General features: G+C 31.8%; 2 protein-coding genes across 2 annotated transcripts; both read right to left on the bottom strand.

The window, feature by feature from the left end:
- Positions 1-10,545: 10,545 nt before the first annotated feature.
- Positions 10,546-10,836, bottom strand: LOC140838091 (VQ motif-containing protein 1-like). The gene has a single exon (XM_073204178.1). It carries the CDS (start codon positions 10,834-10,836, stop codon positions 10,546-10,548), a length of 291 nt encoding a protein of 96 aa, XP_073060279.1.
- A 3,640-nt stretch (positions 10,837-14,476) lies between these two features.
- On the bottom strand, positions 14,477-20,268 carry LOC140838524 (uncharacterized). Its single transcript, XM_073204889.1, has 18 exons — positions 20,148-20,268; positions 19,413-19,710; positions 18,699-19,111; positions 18,151-18,223; positions 18,008-18,049; positions 17,802-17,864; positions 17,551-17,600; positions 17,456-17,483; positions 17,313-17,387; positions 16,899-17,009; positions 16,750-16,810; positions 16,373-16,486; positions 15,881-16,002; positions 15,694-15,763; positions 15,519-15,566; positions 15,392-15,432; positions 15,173-15,299; positions 14,477-14,798 (listed from the first exon to the last, which is right to left on the bottom strand). The coding sequence occupies exons 2-18, from the start codon at positions 19,638-19,640 to the stop codon at positions 14,680-14,682; spliced, it is 1,785 nt and encodes a 594-aa protein (XP_073060990.1). The 5' UTR covers positions 19,641-19,710; positions 20,148-20,268; the 3' UTR covers positions 14,477-14,679.
- Between the last annotated feature and the right edge of the window lie 7,708 nt (positions 20,269-27,976).

The raw sequence follows: 27,976 nt of genomic DNA, 5'->3' as shown, positions 1-27,976 counted from the left end.
AGTAGGCAATAACTTGTGAGACGGTCTCACGAGTTGTATTTTGTGAGATAAATATCTTATTTGGATCATCAATGAAAAAATATTATTTTTTATTCTAATAGTATTACTTTTTATTGTGCATATCGGTAGAGTTGACACGTCTCATAGATAAAGATTTGTTAGACGGTCTTACAAGAGACCTAATAATTAATGGAATTTTTTTTAATGTTTTTAGAATAATCAAACACGTTTTCATGTTTTTAGCTTAGTTGAATAAAATAATAATTGCTGCCAATTAAATAACTGAAAGATAACAAATTTTACTTTTTAGGAAAAAACAAAAACAAAATCCCGCATTCATGTTGTCCAAAATTTGAAATGTTGTAAAAAGATTACACAGACACTCGAGAAAGCCCGAAGAAAGCTATCGATCCATATTATATATTCTTTGGACTTTGAGCTCGTATTTGGGCCACCTAAGGAATTTCAAACGGACCTACTTCGAAACATCCTTTAGTTGGACTTATAAATTCGCTAGAATATATATATATATATATATATATATGAAAAAAATATTTTGATACAATGAATTAAAAAAAAACATAAAAAGACCAAAAACAATGAACCCATAGCTTGCAGTTTAAGAAATTGATAAATTTAATAATTCATGGGCCCTTGATAAATACATTTTTAGAAGGATAAAACATCTAAGAGGTGTGATAGTTTTAATTTAATAATAAAATATACTACAAATTACTTAATTACCATCATTTATTTAAATGCATTTAAGTTAATGTTAAATGTTTATTAAATACATACATATATACAAATATATAGATACATATATATACACACATAAATAGTTACTAGGTCCCTTCGATATGAAAAAGATTATAAAACAATAAAGAAAAAGGCAAAAATCAAATTTGACCGATGATCGTCTTTGAATTAGGAAGAGAAATTGTTTAAATAATTTCCAAAATAAGACAAAAGAAACGAAAATTATTCTTTAGGACCTATATATATATAAATAATATATATATAGCGTAATTTAAGAATTGAGATATGTAATTACAAGATCTTGATAACAATGAAATATAAGTTTTTGTGATAGGGTTAATTTTGTCGTTACATGTCAATATATAAATTTAATCACTCTTGTTAAAATCATACAAAACATTCAACATATTATCTTATCCTTATATTTATCCTTATACTGTATATCCCTTACTTATCATATCCTATGTATCAAACTGTACCTATTAGTACATATAATTGTAATATCTTGCGCTACCAAATAATAATATAATTATATCTAAAATTTTAACAAATCCAAATATTATTAAAAAAATGTGTCAATTCGGGTGAGTTGGGCCGATTTAGGCAATAATACTATTCAAAAATTGCTCAATCGAATCCGAGCCAACCCGAAAACTCTCAATCCGAACCGAAATCAACCCGATCAACTCGATTTTGATTTTTATACTTTTTTTTTTTATAGAAAATTAAATAAAATTCAAAAAAATTTAAACACATAATAACAAATTTAACTCATATATATGATTTAAATTTGAAATTGTAATGGTAGAAAAATAAAATATATTTACTAAATCAAATAAATAATTGTTTAAAAAATTTAAAAAAAATGTTCAAAATAAATATTAAATTATGAAAATTTATGATATAAATATATAATAAATATTTTTTCAGACATAAAAAATATAAAAATGGAGGTAATATTTATTAATTATTTATTTTTTTAAAAAAAATTAAAATCCGTGTCGACCCGAACTCAACCCAACCCAACCTGAGCATTTTTTTTTCGGGTTAGCTATCTGACCCGAACTTGATCTAATCCGAACCCGAAAATCTCAAATCCAAACTTTATTTTCTTCCGATTAAACTGTGTCGAGTTTTGAATCGTGTCTAATTTTAACACTTTTATATTATAACTTGAAATTAATTATTTCGTTCACCGACGACTGATGATATGTGAATTTCACTATGCTAACTAGTTTATGATAGGACAAGTGTACTGCTCTATCTTGAGTACTGCAATCTTTCCTTTGTGTGAGCATTGGTAGTACTGCTTGAAGTACAACACTTTTTTTCTAACAACTTGGTGATCAGATTCTTTGTCTATCATTTAATATTTATAAATGGTCGGGGACAGACCCTCGATTCCTCGGACCCGGTGAACACCTGTCGCCGTAATACAGATGGCTTTGATGCGGCGGAGCTACCACTGTTGTTGGTATCAAAATCAGCGAAGAGGGTCTTTATAAATTAACTACGTTGACCTTGATACCATCAATGGTGGCGGCGCCGCCCTCCAGTACCCGGCCAGCGGTAGTGAATACTCATGACGGAAACCAGATTAGATCAATATATTATTTGTCCGGTTGTAGAATTTGATTGACGATTTTTGTTTGTGTTTTTGTTTGCTGTTTGCCGGGCAGGAAATTGAAGAATCAGAAAGACAGAAAGTGAAGCAGCCTGAAAGAGGAGAGACAAGGTCATACGGGTAAAGAGAATTCCCAATTTTATGTTTGTACTAAATAATTATATTCAATAAATTTGTCGTAGAAATTGTATCGAGGTCGATATATATATATATATATATATATATATATATATATATATATTTTGATCAAATAATGTTGTTTGCAAAAAAAAAAAAATCTGCATCAACTTGCCAGATACGAAATCGATACAAATGAATAATTTGATTTTTATATTGAAACGATGTAGATCTCGATTTGATAGTTATTGATAAGAAAACTCGTTCACAACAAATTTAATATTATCATTATAAATTGATTTAATATTTTTACAATTGAAAAAAAAAAAGAATGAATATGTTAAACTAAAGAAATTAAGCTAATGAAAATTGTAAATAAACAAATGAAAATAAACTACAATTGACTAATTTTATAGAGAATTTTAATCTGATTTTTCAATAATGAGTTGTGTGTAGTCTTTCTTATTATTCTTCATACTTTTGGAAGTAAGTCTCTTGTGAGACGATCTCACAAATCTTTATCTGCAAGACAGTCAACACTACTGATATTCACAATAAAAAATAATACTCTTAGCATAAAAAGTAATATTTTTTCATGGATGACCCAAATAAGATATTCGTCTCATAAAATACAACCCGTGAGATCGTCTAACACAAGTTTTTGTCTACTTTTGTTTGTATTTGTCCAAATGGTTTGGCCCATCTTTCATGATCACTAGTCGTGGATCGTTGTTTAACTTTCTCAATGTGTACGGAGGTCCAACTTCTCAAAACGCTAAATCTTCAATATTCTAATTAAATGTTTTTTTAGCCTAATGAACACTAATTTTAATTTGGGTTGGCTAAATTTGGGCCTAACAAATTACCCACGTAGCCAATTTGGCCAATAAGTTAAATCGACTATTTATATAATCGTGTTTACCTTTGCTGCTGACTTTGGTCCGTTTCAAAATATTTATCCTCACATTCTACTTACTTTGACACTTCCTATCTCCCGACAAAAGATCAAATTCACAACGATAATCCTCATAGTCCATTCCTACCGTGATAATCCTCTAGGCACAAACACCTTAATTACCACACAACCGTTTATATCGCCATTGCGACACTGTCCAAAGTACCCGTGTTCGAGCCTCGTTGTGTCCCGCTGCATTAGCTCAAGGAGTAGTAAAATTTCATCATTTTCCAAGTTTTCATCGCCGATTCTTTAAAATATCTCAGCCCTTCATGTTCATACACTTGAAAAGTTAGAGATTTTGTGTGGATGAGGTTTGTGTGTTTAATGTTTGCTTTGTGATCCACCTTGGAATTTTGTCGATTCAACAACTTTGAAACTTGAAACTTAATAGCTTAGGTTTCTGCTTGAGTTCATGATTCTTTGAGTTGAATCTCATTTGCATTCATTTGATTATGCAATCTTGTGTTCAAAGAATGTCAAGTAAATATTTTTAAGAAAAACTCATGCCTGGATATCCACTGCTTTCCTCAAGCTCATGACATATGTTGGTGTTTTACCATTCGTAGTTTTGTTGATTACTACTCCTTTGATTTCTCAACTGGTTCGCATTTATTTTACAGGAATGTTAGTTGGAGAAATGCGAGGATTTGAGAACTTAAAAGTTCAATGCAAAAATAAATATCTTAATGACTGATAAAAATAAAGTAGATCTCCACATAGGGATGCCACTGGTAAGTCTAAAAGAAAATTATCAAACTTGGATGAAGATGTTTGCAAGCAGCAGAGCAGATACATACGGAGTTCCACACACATGGAGAAGAATTAATACAGATATACTAGGGTAGTAGTTGCACCAACACATTTTCCCATATATTGTGTTTTGATAATTTTTGGATGGAAAATGTGGCCTTTCCGACCTGTTTCCGGCCAGCATTCTAATTGGTTAATCTACAAATAACAATTTTGGTATTTCCAAAAATAATATATGTTTGATATTATATAGGGAAATCTCTGCAAAAATTTCGTCAAAATTGCCAAATGACTTGTTTTATATAATGTATTACATAACCAATATACCAGTGTCCTTTTAACTATCATCAAACACAAATAACTTAATAACGAAGGTTGTGGCCAATGTATTATTTATACATTAAAATAGCTAAATCATCAACTTTACTTGAATTTTGTATTGGAAACACTCTTATACAAAAAGTGTCTTTGAAGCCTTCTTTTACAAAATATTCATCAATTTCACTGTTTAATATAGTTTGGACACTTTTTATAAAAAGACCAAGTAAAAATTTCCTCGAAAATTTCTCCTGAGCGCTTGCTGAGATTTGTTCACAATTGCCTGTCAAAAACTCCTATGAGTCATCACACAATATAGATTTGAACTCATTTGGCAATTTTATTGATCTAGTAGCACAATCAACTGAAATTGTTATCTGTCCGACCTAAAACCGGACTCTTTTGACTCCAGGAATCTCATCCTCGAACACTAGAGATCTTCATCATCATACACATTGTCTTCATTGGCTCTTCTACAAAATTTAGACTTGGGTTTTTGTGGTTCTACTGTCTGGACTCATCTTCTGTTTTTGTTTTCTGGTTAAAGGACGAAAGGATTTCTTGTATCTTACAACTTGCCACTCAACAAACTTCCTCAGTCGACAGTCTAGGTGGCAATACAAACCTTGGAACTGTGGTGGATATCCTTTGAATGTGAGGATGGACTCTCTCGTGACTCCTCTATTGAGATGACCGGTGATCCCTCATCAACTTCTGCCTTGGTGATCATTCTCCTGAAAATTCAATTATTGGCCTGAGATTATGTGATCCTCAAGTAGGATCAGGTGATCGTCGAACATAATTAAGCGATTCTCCATCGAGATTAAGTGATCCTCCCATATATGATCGGTTCCCTAACCTAAAGGACTTGGATCCTCGAGCGTATATGTGATCCTCCCTGGCATAAGGTATAATCCTCCGGATATAATCTTTGTAAACCCTACCATTCGTCTCAAACATCATATGCATTGGCACAAAACACTTTTTTATGACTTCTCTGAGCCATCCATATTTTTTTAGGCAAAAACTTGTGTGAGACGGTCTCACAGGTTGTATTTGTCAGACGGATATATTATTTGAGTCATCCATGAAAAAGTATTACTTTTTATGCTAAGAGTATTATTTTTTATTATGAATATGAGTAGGGTTGACCCGTCTCACAGATTAAGATCCGTGAGACGGTCTCACATGAGATCCACTCAGAATGGCAAAAACTTGTGTGAGACGGTCTCACGGGTCGTATTTGTGAGACAGATCTCTTATTTGGGTCATCCATGAAAAATATTATTTTTTAGGCAAAAACTTGTGTGAGACGGTCTCACGGGTCATATTTGTGAGACGAGTCTCTTATTTGGATCACCCATGAAAAAATATTACTTTTTATGCTAAGAGTATTACTTTTTATTGTGAATACGGGTAGGGTTGACCCGTCTCACAAGTTATGATTCGTGAGACGGTCTCACATGAGACCCACTCTATTTTTTATGCTAAGATTATTACTTTTTATTGTGAATATGGGTAGGGTTGATCCGTCTCACAGATTAGTATCCGTGAGACGGTCTCACATGAGACTCACTCTATAAGAATTCCCTGATGATTTTCCTAATAATTAATAAATTTTCATGTGCGACTCAAATATGAGATTTGTTTCACAAAATTTATTCGTGAGACTGTGTCACAAAAATTTTGTGAAATTTGAGATGTGTTTAATTTAAATATTTTAAATGATGGTTTGCGTTTAATAATTTTACAAAACAAAATTATCGAGTAAAAAATAGACAAAAAAACAAAAAATACTAGTTCCGACTTTCCAATGCATAAAAACAGTAACCGATTTTTTTATTTATTCAAAAAAGTGAACCAAATTTTTGTAAGCGCAATACGAAGCCCACTTTTTATTACTATCAAAGCTCACCCTAAAGCTCTTATTAAATACCTGTATCATTTTTGACACCACATCGCTTTACCCTTAAACTGTAATCAAATTTGAATTGAGCTCATTTAATTTAACTTTTGAGTTTTAATAAACAAAAACTATATTATATAAACATAATTGGTTTGAATTAAATATAGAGTATGTCTCATGTACAACAGTCTTACGGATATAGATCTGTGAGATGGGTCGATCCGATCTATCCTGCGGTGAAAATTAAAATTTTTAACTCAGGTCAATATATATTACACAATATACTTTTGACATAAAAATAATACTTTTTTTATTCAAACCAGCATATATTATATAATATTATAATATTTATTTATCACAATATAACAAATATAATATTTTGAATTGAAAAAAATATATTTTTAATGAATTGAGATAAGTAGAACATATGTCTCACAAATTTGACATTCATAAGTTTTTTTTTATTAAATATATGTATACCTATTAATTAAGGTAGAGTAACTTATTAATTAAGGTAGAGTAACTAATTTTGGTGTGGATGACTCTTTATTTTTAAACTTCCTCTCACAAAGATTAAATTAAGATCAATAATTATTTTTAAAAATTTTAAAATTATTCATCATTGTATTTACTTTTTCTAATATTTTAGTTTTCATTATTTTTATTCGATTGAGTTTAGATTGTAAAAATATATATGTATCGAATTAAAATATATAAGTCAAACGTTGTTGCCGGTTAATTCAATTCAACTGCATTAGTTTGTTTTCTGTAATATTATAGCTTTCAGGTTTTATTTTGATCAGGTAGGTTATCGGTCAATTTATAATTTTAGTTGAATATTTGCATTTTTGTTTTTAATTTTAATTATTTTTCATTTATTTTGTGAAGTGACGCCAAAATGATCACATGATATAAAAAATTGTTGATGTTATGCTTAATATTTCTGACATGTCCGATGTAACGTACTTTGATGCAAAAGGCTGAAATCGAAAAAAAAAAACTTGCAAATTAATAGACTCAAATTATGAATCGAGTAATAACAAGACCAAAAATAGATAACGCAAAAATTATAAAACCAAAAATATAATTTATTCACGATAGTATATAATATAACTTGAGTTAAAATGGAAATAAAATTATCAAGATTTGAATTTGAGATATCCACACTTCTACATTTAAGTATCATTTTTCGAACATTAGATTAATTTCCTGACGCATACTCATGATAAATATTGGAGAAAATAATTCTTCGTTTTATTTTTTTTATGACGTAATTAAAAATATGCTGAAGTCATAAACTGTGTAGAAGCTTCATTGCATAGATATTTGCAAAATTACCTCTATTTTCTCATTTGGCCAGCTAAAGTTGGGAGTTTTTCAAGTTTAAATGTGTAAAAATGTTTTTTTATCTTTAGTGTAATTATAATTATCTCAAACCAATAAATAAATAAAATAATATACAAATATGATAAATTTAACTCTGATGCATTAATTCTCGTATTTATAAAAGCATAAAAATCTCAAAATTATAATATTTATTTGTTTTTGCAACTAGACCACATTAAAAAATGTTAAATATTTCTCAAATCATTATCAGACATGCTTAATAATAATTAAAATTTAAAAATAAACATCTAAATTATAAACCTAATATATTATTTTAAAATAAAAAGACATGCCTTCAAAATAAAATTTTAAAAATAAATAGATACGACTAATTGTACTTAAACACACTTAATTAAAGACCTTAATTACGCTTAATTCGGTCAAACTACAGTTTAACCGCTTTTTTCCGCTTTTTTTCGAAGCGGGGCGTTTTTGTCGAGAGCGCGCTTAAGCGGAGCTTAAACGGACTTTTTAGAACAATGTTAAAATTATAGGGCAAAATTTCACCAAGATTTTTATCACTTTAATATGCAATTAGGCAATTTTGCTCGGTTTTTGCCCCAACCAGCATTCGCCCCTCAACGTTGCATATGAAAATCCAATGAAAGTCAAAACTATGTTATATTTGTTGTATTCGTCTCAAATCAACCTATTATGTCTTCACAAAAAATTCAATCATTTGCAGAATTTTTTTCAATTAAATAACATATGTTTGTGTTTGTGAGATGAATTTGTATTAAGGTACCGTATTTTTTTTTTCCTTTTTTGATATAACTTTTGCATATATTTTTTATTCTCGATGAAGAAGATAGAAGGCGGAGGCGAGACTTGAGAGTTGGAGATGATAGAATGCAAACATGTAGTACCCCGTAGGCCGTAACCAAAAATTTTGAGCCTGAGCCTATAGACTCATTTGACTCGTATCAGGTACAAGTTTGGATAAATTAACATATACGAATAAAATTATGATTTGCAACTTTAAATAAGGATAATGGGTCAGGTTTGAGTATGATTTCATGTCCTATGTTCCCGTCTTTATTTATAATATTCATCTTTATTATCATCATCACCTTCATCGAGTATTCAATTTCATCTGCATCCTCATACCCGTTGAAGGATTGTACATTCATACTCTATCCATATATTTTATCACTACTTATAATTACATTTTTCAAATTTGAATTATTTCGAATAACTTATGGATATTTACTAAATTGTTGAGAACAAAAAGAAAAAAATAAATATAAAACTAGAAAATTAAATATAATAGAAGAAATAACAAAATATTATAAACAATTAATCTTACAAAATAATATCAACTCTATACTATTAATTTTCTTCATTTTATTCAACTAATATCATTCAACAAAGCATATTAGAACTAATATAATAGCCAGGCAAAAACTTGTGTGAGAGGGTCTCACGGGGCGTATTTGTGAGACAGATCTCATATTTGGGTCATCCATGAAAAAATATTATTTTTTTATGATAAGAGTACTACTTTTTATTGTGAATATGAGTAGTGTTGATCCGTCTCACAGATTAGGATCCGTGAGACGGTCTCATATGAGATTCAATATATATATATATATATATATATATATATATATATATATATATATATATATATATATATATATATATATATATATATATATATATATATATATATATATTAGTTTTATTGGGTATTCGAGTCTAGTATAGATACGATTATTTAAAACTCGTCTCTATCTTCATACCCGATTTACACTTATTTAATCGGACAACACATCTCCTCCATTCTGGTCGAATATCGGATTCTCTGTCGAGTTTCGGAGAAAATTTGCATCCCCAACTATAATCCTTTATAAATTTGAGTAATTCGTAACACGAATTAAAGATGTGTAATTAGTTAACGTCTAATCCTTCGCATCAAACACATAATCAGATGAGAAACTATCAACTACTTTGTTCATCGAGAATATATATTTAAGATCAACTATTTCCAACATTATCAAGACTTCGAGGTATAGGAACAAAGTACCAAAACAAAATTCACATATCTGTATCAGTAATCTTAAATCTACTCATTCTCATTTTCATTCTAAATGAAATTATAATCAAACATGGTTGAATATTATATTCACTATCCTTTCCATTTGTGCAAGTTCATCATTCAAGTCTTGAAGCAAACTTTGTAAAAATCTAATCGCAGGCTCGTTCCACTAAACGGTATACAGTACAATCTCTGCCTGCCTTCGTCTACTTAGTTAAGAGTATTCTCAAATCCCAAGTAATTTCGGGATGGATAGTAAATACTCAGAGCATTGAGTAGCAAATTTATTAAATATCAAGACTCGATCGAGTTACTGAATCAATCGTCATTAGTCATACTCAGTTTCATTAATTCGTAAAAAAGTTTTCGAAATCTCTGAAATGGCAAAACACTAATGAATTAATGTTTGCATAAAACTGATCAGTTTTTCGCCTTCACCTCCGATCCCCTTATTAATTTTATGTATTTGACATTTATCTCCGTTTTGAAATACAAAGTCTGGGAGGCGAGCGTCAAATACATAAAATAAAAGGGAGAAGAATACAAAAAAAACCGAATAAAATATACGCAACAAAATCTGATCATATAGGCAGCCAAACAGAAACTCAAGGAAGAAAACAAATCACCAAATTATTTACACACATATGTATATAAGTACATAAACCCATAAAATATAAAATAAATCTCAACTATTCAGAGCAAAGCCTGTAGAGTTCTTCAAGTGGAGGCAACTCCTTAAACATCCTATCGAATTCCGTGAACGACAGCCCCCGCGACAAAACCGGCTCCATTGCATTACGGGAAGCTCGACTGTCTGGTTCAAAGATCTCCTGTTCTCTTAAAGGAGCTACGGCGGAGGGCACGGGGGTTTCTTTTCCGGTGAGCCGTTGAACGACGGATTTGAAACTGGTTGCATCAGTTTCCACGTATTGCGTGTTGATGATGATCACCTTGACGCCATCTCTACTCCCACCTGCCATTGATGTTATAGGTATGAATATTAACTAATTGTAGGGTTTTTTGTTTGTATATTAATCGTGAATGATTCGAGAATTTATAAATAATTTTCGTGGTTCCGTGGAGAGTTGAAAGTAAGAGATGAAATAAGTTGACCGTTATACGTGAATAAAGATCGAGTCTTTAAGATTTTCTTGATTCGGTCAATTCATGCAATTTGGAGGAAGCATCAGTGTTCTAACCGGGGCTACTTCATTTTACTAGACTTAATTATCATTGTACGGACTGTTCTGTCCGATGCTTGCAGTGTCTTTAATTTTTTTTTTTAAATTTCTTTAGAATTTATTATTTTTTTTTTTTTTGTAATGAGCTTGATTTACTATAAATTAATGTTCATATTATAATTATTGTAAAAATTGTATTGTACTGAAGTGGGAAAAATAAATAAAAAGGGAACCGAAAACAATAAAACTCAAACAGCTACACCACCGTGCTAATGGAAGGCGTATAACTTTAACATGCATAAAAAGAGTTTATTTATCGTGTACGTCTATGTCAACATTGATGATATGACATTCATTTATTAGATGTATAATCTTGATATGTTTTATTACATCGAATGAATAAATACCACCTCATCGTTGTTAATTTAAGTGTCCGTGTCCAGCATATATATATATATATATGTATAATCTTGATATATTTTATTACATCGAATGAATAAATGTCATCTCATCGATGTTAATATAAATGTTCGTGTTCAGCACATATATATATATATATATATATATATATATATATATATATATATATATATATATATATATATATATATGAACATTGACGATATGACATTGATTTATTAGATACATATAATTTTAATATATTTTATTACATTCGATTAATAAATGTCATTTCATCGATGTTAATATAAAGGTTGTGTTGATCATATTAAAAATATGTGCTTACATATAAATAAACTGTTGATCCTTGGAAAACACCATTTAAAATCCGTACTTTGAAAAATGTACCTGTCATGCTACGAGATATTGGTACGTCTCCTTGTTCATGCACTAAATCCAAATTATTTTCACTGCTTGTTGATAAAGTCTTGATGAATTTTATATATTTTAAACTCTTTAATTTAATTATAATTTTGAAAGCTCTCTTTTCTCTGTCAAAAGTGTTTGTAACATATAAAAAAATTATTATTATTTTTTTTAAAATTTGTAAAGAAGATCTAAGAATCATTTTCTTTTATAGAGATTACAAGTATCAGTGTGAAAATTTAAAGATAGATTAAAAAAAGTATCCTAACAATTTTTTTTTAATATAAAAAAGTGTATCCCCCTTTTCTTATTATTATTTATTTTCATTTAGTTCAGAATTGACTAAAACATTGACTAATTCGCCAATTGTATGAAATTGGAAAATGTCGCGTGTTCTAATATCCACCTCAAGTTAATACACGTAAATTAATTAATGTATGTGGACAACTTTGTGCAAGTTTGATTTTCGCCTATGAAGGTCCATTTCTCGTCGGTTAGCATAGACGTCAGTATATGGAAATTTTAATTAAAAATGAGAGTACTTTTTAACATGGTAAAGGAGAAATTTAAATTTTTTGTTGTGTCATTTTTAATCCCAGCGTGTAGGATCGAGCGCTTGTCGTTTTACCAAAAACTATAGCTGATGATAATGGTGCAACTCAAATCTTTTAAACCGCACATCAGCTCATGCACCACGGTTCGATCGCTCTACCAAGCAAGGACAATTATTGCACCCAACAATCTCCCTCCAAATAATTGCACTCCTTGCAATCAATGGGAATCGAACCCGTGACCTTGACTCTGATACCAATTGTAAGACCGAGCGCTTGCCGCTTTACCAAAAGCTACAGTCAGTGGTAATGGCGCAACTCAAATCTTTTAAACCGCACAGCAGCTCAACCACCACGGTTCGATCGCTCTACCAAATAAGGATAATTATTGCACCCAACATAGCATGTTTTTCATTCTTGTTCATTGTCAATTAGTTCATGATCAAATATTTTGTATTTTTTTCGATTTTAGCAACTTTCACTCGGATGTTGAGTAGAAAATATGATGAAGTGATGTTGAATGTTGCTGAAGTGTCTGATCCACTCCGGTGGAAAAATGATGAAAATCGTAAAATGTACATATTAATGAAGACCGTAAATTGATCAACAACGTGATTAAACATACAAAATATGCTTTCCACTTTCGGTTAGAGATCGATTTTTCAAATTTGATGAATATAGGAGCTAAGCTATAGATGGAAGAAAGCAAAGGTAAGATCCAACACAAATAAACCTTATATTGAGGATGGTATTTAGGTCCAAAATGCACTAATGATTTTCAGTCAACTCATATGAATGTTTTGTAGTAGGGTTCTTGATGATGCTCCCCAAAAACTGAAACTTCCAATTCTTCAAGCTTTTGTAAAGATGAATTTGATTTTCTTTTATTGAGTTTATTCAATAATGAATTTAGTTTTAAAAAAAAAGATGAAAATTAAATTCATAAATTTCAAATTAACCAATCCAAATGCAACCAAAATCTAAATATACATAAACTTATTAAAAATAAGAAAATAAATGAGTGACAATAGTAATAACTATGCCGATGATACATCAATATCACAATAATAACAAGAATAAAAATGTGAAATTTATCGATATATGATATTTGAGTTGTTGTATGGTTTAAAAAATTTGATTTGAGTTGCGTTGTTACCACCTACTATTATTTTTTGTAAGCAAACATTTGATCATACAATTGATATCACTGGTCAAATATTTTATTCTCATGCTTGCGATAAAGTGCAATTATGTGAACTAGTTGATCATGCTAGTAAAGCGATCGATAGGTGGTGATTGAACTTTTGTATACTTCAGATTAAAGATGTATCGTTATCATAGTAATAACTTAATAACAATAACAAATAATAATAATAATATCTTCGTGTATATCGCATTGACTTTTGTACAAGCTCTTTAAATGCTATTTATTGCATATAACTACGTAATTTCTAAAAAATGAAGAAAATTAACAAACAACTTGAATACAATGATACTTTATAATATTATATTATATATTTTTCCTCGTTTTTCTTAATCGCAATTACATGTGAGAAAACTTTAGTCAAATAGATCAATTAATTACAGTTAGAATTTGGTTCAGCATATTTGGTAATTCAGTTTTTTTTTTAAAAAAAATGTATTATTTAACACATATACTATTTTTTTTAATTGTAAAAAAATAATAATAATTGTAGTTGGTTGGAAGCTAAACGTAACGATTGCACCTCTAATCACACAAATTAGTCAAACTAACCCGTGTAACCAAATGAATTAGAATGTCGAATAATTCAACAATTTCCCGATTTTAAATCGTATATAATTAATAAGATCTATATAGTTTTGATATGAAGTTCATCTTTGTGTTCACCGATGAGATGTCACATTCCAGATAAATCAGAATTAGACCGTAAGTTGAAAATGGGAATTAGCTTTGTTCATACTGTCTGAGGCAAATTTCCTTTGGTGGCAAGCCAAATTAAATTCCCGTAATTTCTCCCCACCCGGCATTTTAAGAAAATCAATTTTCAAACTAATTTGACAAGGAACCATCACATCAGACAAGGAATAATATTGCTCAGAGAAAAGGATTTTTTTTTAACTTTTCTCGATTTGGTGGTACCTATACCCATATATTTTTAGACACGTTTAACGGTAAATACCATTTAATATCTCCCGATTCGTACAAATATCAAGATTTACAAGCACATCTTGATGTAATACTTGCAAGAAAATATAAAAAGCAAATCTTAGCCATATGTTCGTTCTAAGATTCGATTCCCAGAAGCGTTTTTTGGGTTGAGTCTGAATCTATCAATCTACGAGATTCTTCCCACAACTTGGTCTCGATCCCCAGCTTCCTTAGCTCCATCAAACCACGCTCGACTGTGATACAGAAACAAAGAAATAGGTTATGTTGTTTGTGAGTTGTAACGAAATATAAGTTTACAATATCATGTCCCCGGCCAGGGTCCTGGATTGATACATGGCCCTCTTCCAGACTTATTCATTAAAATGACCTGATATTTCACACGCCACAACATGCATTTATGTTGATTGATTCATGTCAATTACTGCAAAGTTGGCAATGGGAGAGACGGAGAAAATGTGACAGGGAAAAACCTGGGATGGTCAGAAAGAAATACAGAAACAGAAGCATTCTCCATAGGCAATAATGCAAAGGGAGTTCGGCGAGAGGCATAAAACAAATTGAAGTTATTTCATAAGGAAAACAAACGTTGCAAAAGGGAGCATAATACCATCCACTGCATCATGTGAATTAGGTGTCACATTGTCTTGGTTGATCCAGAACTGCAGCCTTTCTTCAGCAATATCGGGTTCCAATCCATGATTTTTCGCTCTTCTCCAAAAATACGTTATCCACGCCTGAAAAAATAGGGGGATTTAATAATACAGTATTAAAATCAATCCGTTGTTTTAAAAATAAACTCTTTTCCCTTGGTAGTGTGACAAAGTACCTGCTTCAGAAGAACGTCTTCGGACTCCTCTTCACTTAATACTGAAACAAAGGATATGATTTGAAAATAACAAATACATAATACGAACATTAATATATTATTGAAATTATCTTGTACATAAACTTACCAAATGTTTCTGAAAAATTCTGACCTTCAATTGGCAGATTAATTTCATCTACATTCGCAAAAAGGACATGATCAAATAATTGATTTTAAAAAAGACATAGTTCTACTAGAATAGCTGGTGATAAAGTACAACAGAATGCAATCTAGAAGATGAAGAACACTCCTTTAATTTTTACCTGTTAAATTAGATTTTGCTATGCTGGGGAAACGGTTTTGAGCCATTGATAAGGTTACTGCCTCCTCTACCTTCAAAAATAATTACACAAACTTCATCCTACTCGAGTGTAAATAAAATGATTAAAATTTCCGTTTTGTTTTTCAAATAAACTTATCAACGTTGAAACAACGCCCGTATATAATAACCTTAAGTGCATTAAGTTCCCTGAGACCTTTATCAACTAAAAGCATACTTTCGACGTTGGCTTTTTTCAAGACATCGTCCAGGTGGTGTAGAACTTTCTCCCTTTCTTCGAGATCATTGTTAACTGCAAAACATACAGGAGGTAAATATAATCAAGGAAGATCAGTATAGCAACATCTTGTAAATTTCAACCAAAAGAATGAAGAATTATTAAACAGAAATGGTTTGCAAAATGAAAGCCTGGCAGCATAACTAGACTTGATGGTCATTTGACTCATCGTCTGTTGACGTTTTGAGGAAAATCAATGAATATAGTATGATTGTATGAGTCATTATACTTTTACAAAGGCCAATCAATCCACTGCGGCCCTTGTTTATCTGGCCTGCCAGGGACCGGCAAGGGAGAATAAACTTTCCACAGGCCAAGTTTTGGTATGTGATTTCATTAGCATTATTGAGCACTAAAGTGAATCCGACTACTTAGGGAAACGTACTTGATGCGTTTTCATTTTTTGCCTTCTCGCCGGCACCCAGTATCGTTTCGAATGGACGAGATGTAACAGATGACCAATATTTGTATCTCGCCCCAGCAATCTCAGAATAGATACCTGCAACGTATAGAAATACTGAAAAAACTTTCTGTTTCAGTTATGTAACTATGGTCTGTAACATCTTTAGTCTTCCCTGTGTACGATTATCAATTGTAGCCTTGTAACTATTTGCTCTCCAAGAATCAAATTAATTTTTTTATTTTTTGGAAGGGCAGGGGCAACCGTCAGCTCAGCTCAAAACTGGTTGCCCCTACCTGACAATGAAAAGGAAAGTAACAAAGTATTTCTGGTGAGAATGTTTATGGATAAAAGAAAATTACCATGGCGAAGACATAAACTCCAGTACCGAGCAAGCCAACATCTTTTGAGAACAACCTCTTCCTAAAGTGAGGGACTGTCAATGACACAAGTATGAACAAAGAAAAGGGATCAAGAAAATATAGTAAGAAAAGTTTTTATTTGCTGATACCATTTCTTCTTGAGTTAATATCATTCTTTGTGCCACGATCCGAAGTGATTTAACTTCAGATTCAGCACCATTGAGCTGCTCCAAAGCTGATGTAGCTTCATTCCTAGCAGTCTTGTAAAAAAAATAATAAAAAAGAAATGATCTAATTCACATTCTGAAATACCCCTTCTGCCATTGTCAATCACTAAATTTAAGGCTAAAGAGACGCATGGCATAACCAAGCACAAACTATGGAAGAGGTGAGCATGACAGATCGCCAGATGTATATTTGGTTAAATTGTACAACAGTTAAGTGCATATCTGATTACTGTTATATAGAACAATGAAATCAATTATTGCCCACATAGACCAAACCCATAGAAACATGGTATAGGAACAGGCGAAATATAAGTTGGAGTTGAATATTCAAACCACCTCAGCTTCCATTCGTAGGGCAGCAATCTCCTCATCACTTCCACCATAGGTTTGTGCTAAAACTTTAAGAGCTGCCTAAAAAAATTGATTCAAAGTGAACATGAAAACATGAGTCACTAGATGAAGATTCTTATTCTACATACCTCTCGTTTCTGAAGATCGGCTTCCTTCCTGCCAGGGAACAAAATTTAGATCTGACATTCACTGTGTTTTGCAAGAGTGTTCTAAAATAATTTACCTGCTCAGAAGGCGGGCTTCTAAAGATACGCCTCCTCCAAGAGATGCAATCTAGAATAGGACCAAGAGAAATCACTGAACTCAAAGTTCAAATTCTCCTGAATTCAGAAATGAAGGCGATACGAGCATGCATTTGTTGGAGATCAAGGGTGAATTAAAAATGATGCAAGGCGCTTACTTGTCATAAAGAAAAAAATGTAACATAAATTGCAGCTTTTACGTCGAAGCGTTTGAATACACTTGCAGGATTACCTGTTGCTCGAGCTGCATCGTTCTTGCTTCAGACTCCTCACACCTTTTCTCCGTAATACGCAACTGAATAGAAGAGGTGAATGTGAAATGCTAGCTGATATATGATATTACAAATTCTAATCCAAATGCCAACATGTGAGACGAGACTTGCCACACAAAATAAACAAATCACGAGTTCATAAAGTTATAAGGTAGAAAAAAATCACCTTTTCCAATAAATTGTCGTTTTCTTCTTGCAGCGTGTCAAGCTGCAATTTGATGTACCAATTGTCAATTGTAAACAGGATAAAAGAGGCTAAACGAAAGATCACAGAAACTGTAAAAATCATTCTCAAGTGCATAAATGTACCTCATCTTTCAAAGCAGAAGACTGGTGGTCGCTAGGCTCTTTGTATTTGAAAGTTCCAAAGTCCAGAGATAACCTGGAATTTGAAGGATCATATATACTAGCTCCAACGCACAAACTAATATATATAAAGGTGAAAAGAAATAATAAAATCTAATTATATAACGAGGAATGATTCGGTTTCAAGAAATTAGGCAGAGTGAGCTTTTGAAAACTTGCATTTGCGGTTATTGGCTCAGTCGCTCAGATCTATTTTTTTAGGAAAACGATTAAGATAAGTTGAAGAACCAAATTGATATCACAAGACAATGCAAGACTCTTGTTTTTCACTTACTTAAGCGAGGTAAAGTAAGTTACTACCATGTTCATTCATACAAAGTTGAATTCAGTGATATTGAGGTATCGAAAGTCGGGTAAAATAAAAAACAATTTAGAACCTTAAAAAAATAAGATGGTGAATGGAAAGGGGATCCAAATCAAACATTTTTCCAATATGATAAAATATTATTTACAAATTCCTAGTCTATGCAAGGTGAATGAACTCAAAACACCTTTTATCCTTGTATCTATACAGTTGCATCTCTGCTGGAATTCCTGACACCACTGGCTTATGTGATATAGGTATGCTTGGTGGTACCATAGAAGCAGTCTTGACCTCTAAATTTCGACCGCTGCCTGACTCAAAACGAGCTGATGGAGGCTGTTCTTCCTGACTAATATAAGAAGGTGATCTTCTAACAGCCATAGAATGAGCAGATGGTGCATTTGATTCTTCAGCATAGTCTTCTTTGGGTTGAGGGAAATGTCTTATTATAGGATCTACCAGCCTAGATTTTGATGGTCGGAGAAGAGAAGCTGAGCGAGCTGATAAAGGCTGCTCTTGCACTGAACCAACTGTCGCAGATGGTCTGGAACCAAACGCCGAACGAACAGATAGTGGCTGTTCTACTGTGGTACGACCTGTCTAGAAAGCAATATAAAATGGGTTTTATACTTGTACAGATAGGAATTATTACTAGGCACACGTACTGTAACTAATGCTCAATAATACTGTCCGGAACTAATATGCAAGAGAACCCATGGGAAGTTCCTCTAACAGCCCAGTTTGGCACTATCCCTTGACCTCACCTCAAAAAGCCACCTACTCAACCACTTGAGATAGTTTTTTTTACCACATATTGGTGGAGATATTCAACCAAGAGATGCAACATAATCACTCTCTGAAAATATTTCATATAAAACATATGTATGATCAAGCTTCTTACTGTTGGAGAACGATTTCTAGTTTTCTTTCCACCCGCAAGTCCAATGCCAACTGATGGAACAGCCGATTCAAAACCATACAATTCATCCTCATCATCTTCGTCATCTGCAGGTTGGTGAGCCATAACCTGAGCAAGCCTTTGAGCTGCCACTTTGGTGTTCTGTGGTCTCCTCATATTTGCAATTCCGGTCGAACCCTGCCGCGCATGGCGATGCAATGGGGACGTCATACTGCCAAAACACCTTCTTGATGTTCTAGATCTCTTTTGCTACAAATATAATGGCCTCACTGAAACGTTTCTGCAAACATAACAAATGCAAATGACAACACCTTAGTCCAACTCATAACAAGTCAATCATTATTGTTATTTTTTAAACGAAGCATACAAAACAACTTCACAATAAATTAACTTTGATGTATTTAGATATTCCACTCTGCCCGGACTCAAATTAAGCCTCCCGCATTACAAGGAAATTCATCGAACTCGGAAACGCAGAAATTTAAAACAATCAGATATCAAATTCGACCATATTTCAGCGAACTTATACGAATCAACAATTGGATCTTGGTGCAAACGTAAAAAAAAAAAAAAAAAAAAAACTTAAATTCCCTTATCAAAAGCCACGAGAATGCCATATTCGCGTATGGTGCAATACGTCGGTGAAGAATTACAACATTCGAAAAAAACAATAAATTGCGTGCACGTGATGCTAAATTACATGAAGATTCATCATACCAGATAGATCGATCTGTTGGTTATATTTTGGCTCTTTTACAAATCTGTAAATAACATAAATTCGCCAGCCGTGTATTCCGGTACCCGCTCCGACACCCATTTGATATGGTCAGATTACATCAACGAGATGCTTACAGTCAGACATTATATGAAAATATAATAAATTTGTAATATTTATTTTACAAATTATAGGATTTTGGAAATCAACGTGAATCAAAATTGCGAATAAATATTCTAAAAAATATATTTGAAAGAAACAAAAATAAAATTTTTAATAATTTAACGTTATGTTTATTTTTTTTTTAATAAAAGTTGAACAATATATACAAATTCCTTTCGTCCGATCACATTACACCAACATCATTTTACATTTTTTTCCTTAAAAATAATCTTTACTTCCTAAAATTAATAGATAAAATCGACAAAATTATACTCGCTATCTTCACCAAAATCTCATGCCAATGTCTTCTCATCCACTATGCAATTGCTCTCACTCCACAAATACATTTCTATTTCATTAATTTCTCATCACACAACAATTGCTCTAACTTCGAATTTTTTTGTCTAACATATATGCAAAATCTTTGTATATACATGCATAATGTATGTCACGATTACTGGTATAAAATAAATATGTGTGCCCAATTCAGGTTTATCACTCAAATCAAAGATTATCTTTTCTGAAACGGTCTCACGAATCTTTATCTACGGGAGACGGATCAACTCTATCGATATTTACAATAAAAAATAATATTCTTAATATAAAAAATAATATTTTTTCATTGATGACCCAAATAAGAGTTCCGTCTCACAAAATACGACCCGTGAGAACGTCGAACACAAGTTTTTGACCACATCAAATAGTCTGTTAAATTTATTGATAAGAATGATAGCTAGACATTTCAATATAGGAGGAAAATGAGTACAAGTATAACTTTTTACACATTTTACTCTTTTTTCTATATAATAATAATGTTGGTTTTATTAATTCTCTGGCAAAATGTTTCAACCAGCCCATATTATATATAACCAAGCCTCTTCTGTCCATGAGCACGAGGCCTGATATGGTGCAAAGAGGATTGTAGCCCAATTCGAAGCCCATTTATCCCACGAATCCACTTTTCCTGGATTTACAGCCCAATGTTGGCCGATGCACATCATTCATTCTACGGTACTTTTTCTCAAGCAACATGTACCACTGACTTTTAAATTTCTTGGTATTTTTAACCCTTATATGATTATGATTTCGACAACAAATTGTGTGAGACGGTCTCACATGTCATATTTTGTGAGACGGATCTCTTATTTGAGTCATCCATGAAAAAATATTATTTTTATACTAAGGGTTCGCTTGGTTTTTAGGATGTGATAATTGAATGATTGATAATTTGATTGATAAATGTTTGATAGGATAATATATGTCATTTGAGATATATAATATCATGTGTGGTGTGAAATAAACAAGAGGGATAAAATCTTGATAAACTGATTTTTGACCAAAATACCCTTTAATATTTTAATTTAAATAAATTAAATTTTTATTCAGATCTTTCGAAGAAATGGGGATATAGGGGGTTGTCCACTTTCAATTACGAAAGTACTGTGCAGCATCGAAACTCTCACAAGAAATGGGGAGAAGAATGCCATGTACAAGACCCACTTGCCATTTTTAAATTAAAATTAAGGTCTATTTTGGGAATTTTCTTTTTGGGTGTACGTGGATAAATATAATCCATCTTCATTGCATGGATTCAGTGTCCAAGTCAAACAGTGAAATTTGTCCATCAATTAGTCAATGTCAAATTAATAAATGAAAGCGAACACAAGATAAATAAACAATCCAACAATAATAATAGTTACCAAACTGAGCCTAAGAGTACTATTTTTTATTATGAATATCGGTAGGGTTAAACCGTCTCACAGATAAAGATCTGTAAGACCGTCTCACAAGAGCCCTACTCTATGACTTTTAGGTCTATTTTTTTTTCAAAAATCAAATCGGATAATCCGCATTTGCTAATGGGATTGCTTCTAATTTGAACACTATGAGTTTACCGAGCCCTACGGGGCGAAAAATGTGGTGGTGAGGCGAAGATCGAAGTTAGGAAACAATGAACGTGGTCACCAAAAAGACCCACCAAATCAAAATTCTTACACCTTTTGCAAATTAGTCAATTGGCAGCATGCATGCTTAGGTAAGTGCTTACTCAAACGTCGTCCCTTTTTCTTTACGGAATCATTCATTCAACCTTAAAACGAACAAATATTTGCTGAATATATAAAAAAATTATTCTAAAAAAACACGAAGACTAATCCGCCGTCGTAGGTTACGTAAGACTATCGACGTCCAATCGAGGTTTTACAAGTGGGGATCATGTTATTACCGGTGGAATAAAAACTTGAAAAGAGCAACCATATATAGAAACTTCGTTAGGGAAGACTATTTTGTTATCGATATATAGTGTTTTTCCAAGTAGCTTGCAGCTTACGTAATGAGGGGAGAGAGACGTATCGATTTCCTAAGTAAGAATTAATCACGTTTAATTAACTGTGTGTTTGAGACGGTTTTATGGATCTGTACTTAATTGTGAGATTTGTTAACTCGATCTATATTCATTTTTTCATGTAATAGTTTTAGCATAAAATGTAATATTTTTATACGTTAGGTCGGGTCGAAGATTTGTCAAATAAAATTGATCAATAAGACGATCTAACGATGGTTTTGGTGATTTATGTACCGTACTTGTGTTGAAGGGAGAAACTAATTAAATTCTTACTACCGATCGAAACAATTCAATTAAGTGGACTACGTAGAAGCACTCAAACGGAACATCGTAACGAGTCAGTATGAAACACAAATAATTTAAAATTGGTCTCCTAAATGGCAAAAACTTGTGTGAGACGGTCTCACGGGTCGTAGTTGTGAGACGGATCTCTTATTTGGGTCATCCATGAAAAGAATAATTTTTTATGCTAAGAGTATTACTTCTTATTGTGAATATGAGTAGGGTTGATCCGTCTCATAGATTAAGATCCGTGAGACGGTCTCACATGAGACATACTCCTCCTAAATACCTTTATCCCTCACGGATCTCTTGATTCGCTTACAACTTTATCCTAAAAACTTGAATATATTTCAAGTTCGAGATTCGTTGTTTTATCTTATGATATAAAAAAAAACCCCGTTGATCATTTTTATCTATTTTTATTATGATTCAACGGCATTTTTTTATTTATATCGTATGTAAAACCAGAAAAACTAAAACAATAAATATAAGTATAAACAGTTGAGATTATAGGATAAATGTACAAATTCAAGTGTCAATCAAATCAAATTAAATATATAATTATAATTTTTATGTATGAAGTGTTAACACTTTTTTAGGACAATAAGGTATATGATACCCACGGAAAATTTAGGTCCGATTCCAGCAAGTGTCACTAGTCCAGACGCAGGTTTCGAGATTACCCTGAGCCTGAAATCACGAATAAAACCATTAAAAGGGGGTCAGGAGGGTGTCCCGACGTAGCCCCTCCGACACTCAAGTTAGAGACTGATGATATAAGTAGAGAACAGCTAAGTGTGCTGCTGAAAAATAATATAGTGAATGAATAAATTAGGCACTCAAACCTCGTATTTATAGGAGAATACATGGACCTGTAATGAGCCTTCTACCTTGGTTCTGGATAAGCAATGAAATTTGGGCTTGAATTTAATGGGCTCATCTATGGATATCAGTATATATTAATGAATATTATGTTTATATATATATATATATATATATATATATATATATATATATATATATGTATATATATATATATATACATATATATATATATATATACATATATATATATACATATATATATATATATATACATATATATATATATATATATATATATGTCAGTTACAAAGTGACTTAAATTGAGTATATGTAGTATAATATTTGGATTTTTAAGTTTGGAGATTTGAAATTAAAAATATTTCAGACCAAGAAGTTAAAACTAAGTTTTTCTGATACGAGAATTGAATTATAACTTATATTTAGGCAGAAAAACCGTTTCTAAGAGTCCATAAATCATACCACATTGAGAGAAATACGGATTGTGGTATATAAACATTCATTATTTTACGCAGGACTTTTATATATTCACATATTTAATATTATATATATCATTTATATAAAGAAACTACTTTATTTTTTTATTTTTTATGATCTAAACGCATGATCGCATGTGTCACAACATATAATATTATCGATATAGCGTAGTCAAGCCCGCATAAGCCTAGTTCAGTTGGTCAGCAACAATGAATCTTGGAGCAATGATCAAGGATCGAGTCTCGCAAGCGGCAGTGTGAGAGTTGAATTCCTTCCAATGAGGGAGAGCTCCTTGTGCGCGGTGTAGCATAAGATCTAGCTGGTGCTGGTTGGCTGAGTCACCATGTTTTGCCTCCTCTCACAATCCTGTCGGGCCAGGGGTGAGGGGCGCCTAAGGTGGGCGATTTCACCTTTTGGAACGATATAGGGTAGTCGAAGTTTAGAAAAAAAATAACCGGCAAGTAACTTACAGCTTACGTAACGAGGGGAGAGAGACGTATCGATATCCTATGCAAGAATTAATCACATTTTAACTGTGTGTTTTGATCTTAATGCTTTTGAAAGTAAAACTTTGAAGCAGCAGAAAAAAAATTCTTAAAAATAATTATATTATCATTCTATAATATAAATTTACTTTTGATATTTCGAGTCGGTTATTTGTGAGACGGTTTTACGAATATGATTTCGTGAGATATGTCAACCATATTCATGCTTAAAGTGAAACGTAAATTTTTTTCAAGAATCCGATCAGATTTTGGTGATTTTTTGTTGTGTTGAATAGAATAAAACTAATTAAATTCTTAGCCAACCAAATCAATTCGATCAAGTGGACTATGTGGAAACACTCGACGGAACATTGTAATGAGTATGTAAGAAACACAAATAATTTAAAACCGGTCTCTTGAAAACCTTCCGTGTAGGTTTATTGTGAGACGATTTCACAGATCTATATTTGTTAAACGGATCTATCATATCTATATTTACAATAAAAAATAATATTTTTTCGTGAGTGACTCAAATAAAATATACATCTCACAAAATTGATCGTACGAGAGTTTTTGTGAAACCTTTAACCATGTTTACACGGGTCTCTTGGTTCGCCTACACCTTTTATCCCAATACTTGGAATAGATTCGAGATACATAATTTTATCTTCGGATAAAAACACAAAAATAAAAAAAAACTAATCGTCTTTATCTATTTTTAATGCGATCCAACGTCAAATTTAATATTTTTTCAATAAATATAATTAAAATATATAATTTAATAAACTCCAAACTAGATCTTAATTTCAAATATTTCTGTATTGGGAGCTTATAAATTTGGGGCCGCAAACCATATCGTCAAAATATAAGGAAAAAAGAAGGGCTTTACTTCAACCGCGTTAGGTCCAATCGACGTCACTTTGTAAAAGAAAAGGGCGGTGTGTTTTCTTTTGTTCACAATATTTCCGGATAAATGTTTTTCAGAAAATATAATTTCAAAAAATCAATAATGGAATAAATTGTAGTTTTTTTTTTTTTTTTTGCAAAAACTTGTGTGAGACGGTCTCACGGGTCGTATTTTGTGAGACATATCTCTTATTTAAGTCATCCATGAAAAAGTATGACTTCTAATGCTAAGAGTATTATTTTATTGTAAATATCGGTAGGGTTGATCCGTCTCACAGATAAATATTCGAGAGATCGTATAACAAGAGACATGTCACATACTCTTGGTTTTTTGAAAAAATAAAATTTGTAGAGAGTGTTAGCTTTTTATGCAATAATAATTAATTATTCAATATATGATATATGGTATTTAAAATTTTATGCCTCAGCTCCACATTTATCGGAAATTTTAGACTAAGAATTTTAATTTTCTTTTTATTAAAAAATTGTCAAATTGTTTTTGGTATTTAAAGTGCATAAAGTCTAGCAGAGCTGTAGAACAGTAGAAGTGCATATTCTTTCTTGTTTACTTTTCCCACACACTTCCCAGAATCCCAGTTCCCACCTACTTGTATTGTTGTACATAACACAAACATGAATAACACAGTACATATCATCGTCTGATCACACACGTATCGATAAATATATATACGTATTAAAAATTATCAAAAAACTAGAAATTTCGCTAAATCGATAAGATATAAAATATTCACGCGTTTCTACCAAAACGTCGAATAATTGATAGAAAAAAATTTAGATTTCTAGCAAGTAAATAGAGAAGAATGGGCGAAGAAGCAAAGTTAGGCGTGAGATCTTTCTTACATCGATCACATGGATTAAAAAAAAGAGTTGTAATAAATCAAAAATGATGGATCTAGCATGTCAATAGTCTTTTCTTGTACAATTTGTTAATTAAGTCATCTAATCTAATTAATTAGGTAGTTAGGTAATTTTGGGATTCCAAACATTATAGGAAGATCTAATTTGGGCCGACATTATCCATTCTTTCTTATCTAGAACTACATCATGTCTAATATTTAATAATATCACAAGAAATAATACCACGAGAAATCAACTTTAGGGTATTTCGTACAAGATTTAATTGGGTAATATTTTCCCATTTTTTCTTTTTTTTTTTCTTTGGTTTATTTTCGGATATGTTTAGTCATTGATTTTTTTAAATTTAAAAAAAGAGAAAATTATGGCGTGTGTGTTTCTAATTCTATGACGATGATTCAAAATGGAAGTGGCTAGTTATCGTAGTCAACATTTTCTACGTGTAGGGAGAAGTCAGCTTGATCCCAATAAACGTGGGTAAAAAGATTGGAAGTGGGCCCCCAGACAAAAGAGTGACAAGGACAATACCTTTCGGCCCAACTCATCCTAAATAGAGCCCCGAGGGCGGTGGAAATATTTATATTTTTCATGATCTTTTTTAATCTTTCCAGGTGAGTTTTTGACGATTCGTTCGATATTACTCGTGTAGGCGTTGTTTGCACGGGTTAAGATCATGACATGTGTCATTTTTTTTGACATATGCCATCATCTTAATCGGATACACAAACTCGAGGATGAGCAATGGCGTTACATGAGTCAAAAAATGATACATGCCGTGATCTTGGCTCGTAAAGACGATGTCTGGATGGATAGAATCAACAAAACGGCTTTTGACTCCAATTATTGTATTGTTGAAGTTGAACTCCATTCTTATTGGAGAACTTACCATATTCACACGTAAAACATTACTATGTCATATTATGTAATTATACGGTATCATAGATCGATTTTATTTATATATATATATTTTCAAAACAAATATGTTGTATTTTTTATAAAAATCTAACGGAACCAATCATCCATAAACGATATGAGTCACCTACTAAAAATCAATGCTTGGACGCATTTAATATAAAAAGTAGCAAGGTAATAAATAAATAATAAATAAATATAAAAAGGGTATGGGTCCAAGTGGCATAGTTTCAAATTGACGGGGTCTACGCCAAGACCAGTTTGTCTTGTTGCATTATTTAGACAATTTTTTGGCTTCCTGACGTTAACTTTGACGACAAACGTGGCATCCATATGGTATATCTCCAATATGTCCAATTCTTTCGTAATTACGATGCGAAATACTATGTTAATTATTTGGATCCAACATGAAACATATTCTTATCTCTAAAAATTATTTAATATTTATGATATATAATATATATGTGTGTGTCACGTCCTGAACCCGAGCCCGCGCCTGCTCCTGCGTGACTGCACAATGGGCTCTTATAGCAAATACTTTGTA

The sequence above is a fragment of the Primulina eburnea genome, chromosome 8 (assembly GCF_022965805.1).
Source record: "Primulina eburnea isolate SZY01 chromosome 8, ASM2296580v1, whole genome shotgun sequence".
Taxonomy (NCBI): Eukaryota; Viridiplantae; Streptophyta; class Magnoliopsida; order Lamiales; family Gesneriaceae; genus Primulina; species Primulina eburnea.
The sequence above is the reverse complement of the archived record's forward strand: the minus strand, read 5'-3'. Positions and strand labels throughout refer to the sequence as shown.

Coding starts and splice junctions, on each gene's coding strand:
- LOC140838091 (XM_073204178.1), bottom strand. CDS start 10,836: ATGGCAGGTGGGAGTAGAGATGGCGTCAAGGTGATCATCATCAACACG.
- LOC140838524 (XM_073204889.1), bottom strand. CDS start 19,640: ATGACGTCCCCATTGCATCGCCATGCGCGGCAGGGTTCGACCGGAATT. Junction 15,764..15,880: donor GGGAACTTAATGCACTTAAG/GTTATTATATAC, acceptor TTATTTTTGAAG/GTAGAGGAGGCAGTAACCTT. Junction 14,799..15,172: donor TTCACATGATGCAGTGGATG/GTATTATGCTCC, acceptor TCTGTATCACAG/TCGAGCGTGGTTTGATGGAG.